At 35.2% G+C, this 9,059-nt stretch overlaps 1 protein-coding gene across 1 annotated transcript in view; it reads left to right on the plus strand.

Annotated features, from left to right (window-relative positions):
• LRP1B (LDL receptor related protein 1B) overlaps positions 1-9,059 on the plus strand; it is a 1,686,774-nt gene that overhangs the window by 843,499 nt on the left and 834,216 nt on the right. The window contains exons 10-12 of the mRNA XM_045298375.1: positions 513-693; positions 6,735-6,954; positions 8,842-9,031. Coding sequence (XP_045154310.1) covers positions 513-693; positions 6,735-6,954; positions 8,842-9,031 — 591 coding nt within the window. The remainder of the gene's footprint in view (positions 1-512; positions 694-6,734; positions 6,955-8,841; positions 9,032-9,059) is intronic.

Below are 9,059 nucleotides of genomic sequence, written 5' to 3' on the forward strand. Positions count from 1 at the left end.
TCGTGCACATCCATGACAAAAGCCGCTTTGGTCTTTCAAATGTGGGCTTCTCTACACGAGGACATTCATATTATATTCTGTTACTCATATTGCATAGTTTAAGTTTGAACCTGCTCTCATCTTACCTGTAGATTTTTTCTATATGACTTTTTTAATACTGAAAATGTATCTTTCACTTTCTTTTCTTCCATCATTTCTACTTATTTTTCTCCAGACCTTTATCTTAATTTAAGCATAGTGAGTTTCAATTCATATAGATATCAATATTGATTCGTTTTTCCAAAATTGCATAGAATATGGGAATCCATGTGAAGAAAGATTGTTCTTTAAATAAAAACACGTGAAAAATAAAATATAAATTAATTGAGCATTGATATTTATAAATACCCACATATGAAATTCATGGATCTGAATGAATCATTTTTTGAATTAAATAAGTATTTTAAGTAGATCAAAAGTAATGCATGAGAGTATTTGTTTCTTTTACTACTATTATTATTATCATTTTACAGATCTGGATAATGTGGAAGGCATTGCTGTGGACTGGATAGGAAATAACCTGTACTGGACAAATGATGGCCATCGGAAAACCATCAGTGTGGCCAGGTTGGAAAAGGCTGCTCAGAGTCGGAAGACGCTCATAGAAGGAGCAATGTCTCATCCCAGAGGGATTGTAGTAGATCCAGTCAATGGGTGTGTAACGTTTATCAGTTTAATATAATAAACATTACATGAAATGCATTCATTTCTATGTGATTTTACATAACACGTTTTGTTTAAATTTATATGAACAGTCTAATTGTGAAAAATCACTCAATTAGAGATTTCCTCTCCCAGAGAAGGTTCAAGACAAGATAGACTTGTCAAAATATATTGAATGAAATTAAACATATTATTTGTATAAAATATGTATTCCATAATTTATTCAGAAATTATCATAATTTTCACATTATACTATTTGGCATTCAGGCAAATAATCAATCAGGAATCAATCAATTAAATTTTTGAATGGTATTAAAGTCTGATCTATTAAATATAGCTGATTGGGTTTTAATTTTTATACATTTATGGTGTGCCAGAATTTTTGCTAGCTAGATCAAATTTGTTGCTGCTTTCCCATTTTATAAACTGGTGATTGATCTATAGATCCAATAACTAATAAGAACCTGGGCAGATTTTAAGCCGAGGCAGTCTTTCTCTAGGAACTTAATCTTGAGTATTTAGTCTACTGCTTTTTACAGGGCTTGGATGACCACAAAATTTTCAACAAAAGTACTGTTTGCATAAGGTGGCCTACTTTAGGACATGGGCTATATTTTATAATGGAATATTATATGAAATTCTTAGTGATATGACTTCCTTTTAATTATATTCAGTGTTATTACTTGAAAAATAAAATTGTACACATAGAATATTTTTTTAAAGTGAAAACCTCGACGCACATTTCAGAAATCATTGAATAGATTATATGTTTTAAAAGTACAGGTAACTTTTTCTAGGCAGTGTGTAAATGCTATATGTTTAATAAAATAAAATGATACAGTAATTATAGTGACTTATACACGAATTATGTAATTCTCTGATCTATTTCTGGGCCTTTAAAACAAGTTACCCATATAGCCATTATACCAAAGTGGCTTTGTTTTAAGAAAACATATTTATTTTACATTGTCCAAATCTGCTTAGGGCTATAAGTTTAAAGCATGTCCAAAACAGTATCTTTCTTCTTAGTATACTATTAGACATAAATGGTCCTTCAATAGAGTTAAAAAGGTCTTTGTGTCCCTGAGGCCACTACAGATTAAGAAAAAAGAAGTAGAGGCTATTAATCCCATGTGTCAATCAAATGAAGGGATCTCCTTCCACACATCCCTTGACAGGTAGGTTTCCCACTTCTGCTTGAAACAGAGCAGCTACCTTGATCATTCTATCTGGAGGTGATTCGGATTGATATGAACATTTGAAGTTAATATATATGTATGATTTGGTGGGGATGTGTGTGTGTATATATATATTCCTGAAATATTCATCAACAAACTGATACTATATTTGCCTTTGGAACCACAAAGAATGGCTCTAATTCTTCCAGGCATATCTGCAAATAGAATATAACTAAAAAAAACAATCTCAGAAGCACATGCGTAGTGAAGTAAAAAGACATAGTATTAAACCTCTTCAAGGGGTGGATGGTATGGCATGAGTCATGAATATGCACAATGTCATTTCAGCAGAACACAGGATGGAGGAAAGCATGATAGTTGGGCATGATGGAGACTGAGAGTTAGAAACTTACTGAAATAAAAAAAGGTTTATTGGCACATATTTCACACGTCATACAATTCAATAGTTCAAGCATATTAAAGGTCGTTGCACAATTATCTCCATAATCAATGTGAGGACATTCGCTTCCTTCTTCACTCATTGTCATCAGTTCTCCCCTTTCCCCCAACTGCACAGCCATGCCCAGTGTCTGTAGTATCCTGGGTTTCATAGACAGGAAAGCATAGGAGCAAACCACAGAGAAAAATGCCTGTTGAAAGGGCCTCTTTTAGATATGTTACGTACCGTAAGAGATAGACCCAGCCATGGAGAGCTGAGGAAGGAATGTTTCAGATTAAGAAAATAATGTATCTAACGCACTTAAATTGGGCAAAACTTGGATGCTAGCGGCCCTGAAAGGAACACAGTGGGACTCAGAGACAGAGCATTTGACAGACTAGTAAGAAAGTACATGCTGTGCTTATTTATTACCTACAGTAAACATTTTCACACAGATTTCAAGTCTTTGTGAGAGTGTCCATTATAGATTAGCAAGTAAGCCAAAACAAGCTCATGTGTTTCTTGCTTGCTGGAGACAATGTTCTTGTCAAGGCTTCTAACTTCACAAAGGCTTTGCTTCCGTAAGAAGATGATGGCAAGTCGGGAGAGAGACAGATGCCAGGTTTACCTCAAAGCAGAACTATTGTCACAGTGAAAACATTGTGCAGTTGTTCATCACGGATGAATAAATAAGCACAGGTAAGGCTGTGCTTACCTTATTCAGGGGGTAACCCAGCTATCATGGGACTTGCTTTTAGGCAACAAATGGGAAAAAGTGTCTGCAGATGCAATGAGAAAGAAGAGCAGGTTCTCCAGCAGCGACAGGAGCTTTGTGTTTCACTCTGATTATAAAATCAAGACGTCCAAGTAATCTGATCAGATTTACATTTAACAAAACCTTCTTACTAAGAAGAAGGTCATAGATAAGGAAATGAAGCCTTGCAAATGTAATTGTTCAAATAATTGTTTAAGTAATTGTTGAGAATGGAGACAATGTTCCTACAGCACACTTATATCATTCAAATTATCTACATATTTTTTCTGGGTGATTAGGAAAAGGGAAATGAGAAACTGATTTATTTCATTTTTTTCTGTTTGAAACTGTACACAGAAGGCATTTTCTATACCATAATATCTACTAACAAAAATAATTTAATTCAGAATAATGCTTTGTCAAAATCTTCATAAACAATTTTATGGAATGAATAGTAGTTATGTTCATCGAATTCTTTATTAAAGTATATCATAGAAAACATCAATAAGATAATCACTTTCCTCAAGGAGTTTATAATCCAGTGTACACACACAATATAATAAAATAAAAAGGAATGAGTGCTTCTCTAAGCTTCACTGAGAGGTTTTATTTGGAATCATTAATATTTTCCCATGAATAGAGTTCGTGTTCTTGGCTGGACAATCACAAGATTAGTCTCTGTCCTCTGTTTGGATGACAATTTTACAGCCAGAGAAATTCATGAACAGTTTACAAATGTAATGAGCTCATAATAGCTAGAGCAGATGAAATGAGAAATATGCTGACATCTTCAATGTTGTGATAAGACATCTGTATTTATTTTGTTGCCAGAGGGGTAATTGAGATGTTTTGAAGATAAAAACCACATTTTCACTCTTGGTTACGGAAGACACTGATGACAGCCTGACAGCTCTATGAGAGACACAAGAGATGTAAAGATGGAAAGCCCATCTGGAGGTCCTCTGAAATGGATGAAAGTCAGAACTGGAGCACTTTTAAGAATAGAGAAATAAAAGATTGTAAAAGAATAGGATGGGCAGACCTTGTCAGTTGTTGAAACAAAGTTGGAGGAGAGTTTAATGGCACTGTACTTCAAGCTGATAACTACAAATATGTCTCACAATTATTTATTTATATTAATAATTTAGAACTATCAAGCTTCAGTTCTGCATTCTCAAAATATTTATCTATAAAAAAATACCAAACACTGAATTTCTCTTCTGTTTTGCAAAATTAATATAGTACTATGTGATTTCATTTATTAGCTAGATCTTAGATCAGCAACAAAATTGAGATTTTGTACCAGAAAACAAATTCATTATACTTCCATGTCAGAGAAACTTTTTAAGTGTTTAAAAAGATCTAGGTTAGCCAACATATTATACAATTCAAATCGGGAGCATGAATAATATTAAATAGATGAGTTATATAATCAGAAGGTAAAGACTCAGGGAAAGATAATGGCAATTTAACAGTTTGTAATGTAACAAACATTATACAACTATTTTGATTAATTATGTTTAAAGCGATTTCAGATAAATGACAGAGGTGAAAAAGTTGCATATATTACATCATTTTTACATAATTTACTTGGCTGTTGTCAAGTAGTTATATCTACTTAGTATAACATTAGGAACAATGAATTGATTCTTTTGTTTGGGCCTAAATTATGCAAATATAAAAATTCTTGAAGGAAAGATCACAAAACAAAACAAAAATGCACTCACTGCCATAGAATCCAGTCTGACCTACCGTGACCCCACAGGCTATGCTAGAACTGCTCCTGTGGGTTTCTGAGTCTGGAACTCTTTACACCGGAGTAGAAAGCTCATCTTTCTCCCACTGAGCCACTGGGGGGTTCAAGCTGCCGACCTTGCTGTTCCTGGCCAGCAGGCCACCCCTCACATCACAGTGTTCACAGGAAACCAGAAAGGCAGGTTTCTATGTTTCTGTCTAAGTTTAGAACATAGTTGGTGGATACCCTGTTTCCCCGAAAATAAGACAGTGTCATATTAATTTTTGCTCCCAAAGATGCGCTAGGTCTTATTTTCAGGGGATGTCTTATTTTTCCATGAAGAAGAATACGGTACACATTTCTTATTGTTTTATTAAAAGAGACCTCACACTTCCTGTCTGCTCCAGCTGTGCTGCGGCCAACAGTGAGCTGCGTGGTGGCGCCCGCCGCTATAGTCCAGGGTCCAGAGTTATGGTAGCTTCGGGGGGGCCTTCTTTTCGAGGAGGTCTTATTTTCGGGGGGATGCCTTATATTTCAGCGAGAGGCAAAGCTGTAAGTAGGTCTTATTTTCCGGGGGTGTCTTACTTTCGGGGAGCAGGGTAGTAGTCAATAACTTCAATAATCTCTGGGTCCAGTAAAGTTAACATGAAGTCGATTGGTGACTCATGGTGACACTATAGGCGCCAGGGTAGAACTGTGCTCCCATGGCTTTCAGTGGCTGATTCACAAGCCTGCTTCTGAGGAATAATTGGTGGGACTCGAACATTGATGCACTTGATTTTCAGCCTGTCACGTTATTTTTCACTCTGAGAAACTCAATATTCTTCATTGAGTCAAAAACCAAATACAAACAAATCATTTATTCATATATAAAAAGAGATGGCGTGCTATACTTCAGTTATCCTAACCGTGACAGTTTAAAACAGAATTGGATTTTTCATAACAGATATTGAAGTTCCCTGGATTACTTCAAAAAATATTCAAAGCTTATAAAATATAGGAGGTGGGGGATGTAATAATCACTTCTCAGGATCAACAGCTTATAAATGCTTTGGGGCTTTATATAATTATATATATGGTGACTGAATCAAAATCTACAACTTAGCTAATAATTTACATGACCCTAAAACAACACATGCAGAGTGTTTTAACCTTATTCATGGGGGATTTGGAGTATTAAATCAAGGCCCCTTCTGTCATTGTTAGAGCTTACACATTTTTTTAAGACAGATGCTTTTGTTTGAGATAGAAATTAGAGCTCAAATTCTCAAGGTCAGTTAACCTGCTGTTATTAAACTTATCCCAGCTAAATCATCTTCTGTGGGTTTTGGGATAATAATAAGCAGCAATAAAGCATAGATAATTTGCATCAAGGAAGACAAATTAGACCTAACCAAACAAACCCAGTATAACTGTGCCCTTTAGAACAAGGCGATCCAATTATCTGTCTTTAAAAAATAATTCATCTGAGATTTAAAAAGGTCCAGAAAAGATCATTAACCATTCCATAAGTTCTTGTGTCAGTCAATCTGCTTTTTTAACCACATAATTGATTATGTTCTTTGTCAAGTGAACAACATTTAAAACTAGTTAGTAATTCTTCAAAAAATAATCACTTGCCAGACTTGGTGCTAACACCAAAGAAAAGATGTATTTGACACTTACCATTCAGTTAATTGATACATGGAACTAATAAGCCTGATGGCTTTTGAGTACTGTGTCCACATGGACTGTTTTCAGTGAACAACACTTCACTTTCGTCAGTAAATACCCCAACCTGCCCACCTTCCAGCAACAGGTCTGCAATTAGAAGAGAAAATCCACTTGTTATTATTGGGTACAGAGGTACCAAATCCAAGGGAAGTGCCTGTCTATGAGGTGTCTGGCTTAAATACCATGCCTGTGTTCTTGTTTGTGACGCCCTAGTTGGATGTATTGGACAGACTGGGAAGAAGACGAAATCGATGACAGCGTGGGAAGGATTGAGAAGGCCTGGATGGATGGCTTCAGTCGGCAGATTTTTGTGACTTCGAAGATGCTGTGGCCAAATGGTTTAACTCTGGACTTTCACACCAACACATTATACTGGTGTGATGCCTATTACGATCATATCGAGAGAGTTTTCTTGAATGGCACTCATAGGCAGGTAAAAGACAAATGCTGCTGTTTTTAACCCACGGCCTTCTTCTATTACAGAGTCTTGTTGTTTTGTGTTAAAAATACTTTCAAGTTTATTTTTACCCCTCCGAGGTGGCTGCCAATAGTCTCTGTGGGGTGGTGAAAGGAGGCTGAGCATTAAGCAGTGCAGTTGGCACTTGCCTCCAGGAGCCCAGATCTCGCTCACTGCGGTATGCCGGGATCTGTGAGGTTTTAAAAAGAAGCTCCCAGGAAGGCTGAACTGTTTTAAAATTCAGTTTTTCTACATTATTGAAGAGTTTGCTGTGACCGAGCGACTCAATTCAATTCAACTATCTCTCATATTCTCAGCTGAAATGTAACATAGTATAAAAGTGTGATGTATTGCAATGAATTTATTTGAATAAAGAATGTCACGATATTGAAATTGTAGCTCATGATAATAATGAACTGAACTTCAAGTCGATTGCTTTGAGCAGATACCAGCTTCCTTTTATTAAACTGTTTTTGGGGTTCAGCATTTTAAAATGATTTTGAACTTCTTGGGCAAAGCTGAGCATCGTAGGGTTGACTGTAAGGCAAAGCCATGGTTCTCAAAATAGATTCTCTGTGTGTTAGCTTATAATTAACCAAATGCATGTAGCAACATGAACTGATGGTCTCTAGTACTTAAAACATTACATAGTGCAATATTATAAAATACGGACATTCTTTCCCCAGCCTATGCTTTTTGCTAATTTGCAAAAAGAACACTGCACACTTGACCAAGCCCACCCATTATGAATTCTGTTTAGAAATCAAATACTGCAATCTCCTTCTGTCCATTTCAATATTAGTTGGCTATGTTGAACTATAGCAGTGCTTTAAATATCTTCTCCAAATCAGTAAGACTAGTCGGCATTTAACCTAAAGCCACTTCCAAACGAATGCTGAATAAATATTTGATTCATTTAAAGATGGTGGCATGTAAAAAATGTTCATAACATTTTTAAGACTAGCATACTATAGCCCTCATACTGGTGAGAGAATTTAAAAACATAATAAACATCCAACTATTCAATATGTGATCAATTGGCATGAAGAATTCAGATGTAAGATGTAAAAGTTGCAAGATGGAATTTATTATCTCAAATTACTTGGATAGACTTCTCAGCTCCCTAATATATAATGAAATGAATACAAAATTTCCTTCCATATTGTATGCAATATACATTTTCAAATAGTATAAGTGGGTAGTAATCAAAAGGCAGTATTGTTATTATTGAAAGTATTATTCTTTATTCCGTTTAACAATCTGCAACATGTAAGGGGAAGTTGAATATTACCATGATTATATAGCATGATTGCTTCTTTAAACAACAATAGCAAAAACACATGACTGAAATATAAATTGGTATATAAAATACAAATTAATCCATGAAGCTCTTTGAGCTATACTGTGTAAGCAACATTTCTGTATTCAAGCCCCAACCTTACCCCATTTCATCTCCTAGATTTCCTTAAATTTCACTGATCATATTGAATTTGGAAGATCCTTTTCCCTCCAAAGCCATTAGACTATGCGACGAAGTTTGACTAGTGCAAAACACATAAGAAGCTAATTTGATCTGCTTCTGCCCAGGATTTGTTTGGTCTTGGAGTACCATAAAGAAAAAGATCATTTAGACAGGAATAAAAAATGATCTAAAGAATATCCTTAAAAGAGAAAAATTATGGTTACATTTTAAAAATTCATTTTCATAGTTTATTTTTATGTTTAAAATATACTGAAAGAAAATATGGGATGCCATAAGAATTATATCATTGTCTACTAAACTTTGAAACACATTGCTTTCTATAAACAGTTATGTCTTTAATGGTCAGCTCTTCTTGCTCACTGTTTGTTTATCTTTCACAGGTTGTTTACAGTGGGAAAGAGTTGAACCACCCATTTGGACTGTCACATCATGGGAATTATGTGTTCTGGACTGATTATATGAATGGTTCAATTTTTCAATTAGATTTGGTAACAAGTGAGGTCACACTACTGAGACGTGAAAGACCTCCCCTGTTTGGGCTTCAGATTTACGATCCACGAAAGCAACAAGGTACTGAAGGTTATAGAAAATGTCCCTG

This window comes from Echinops telfairi, unplaced genomic scaffold (genome assembly GCF_000313985.2).
Source record: "Echinops telfairi isolate 266 unplaced genomic scaffold, ASM31398v2 ScPeMD7_4;HRSCAF=17, whole genome shotgun sequence".
Taxonomy (NCBI): Eukaryota; Metazoa; Chordata; class Mammalia; order Afrosoricida; family Tenrecidae; genus Echinops; species Echinops telfairi.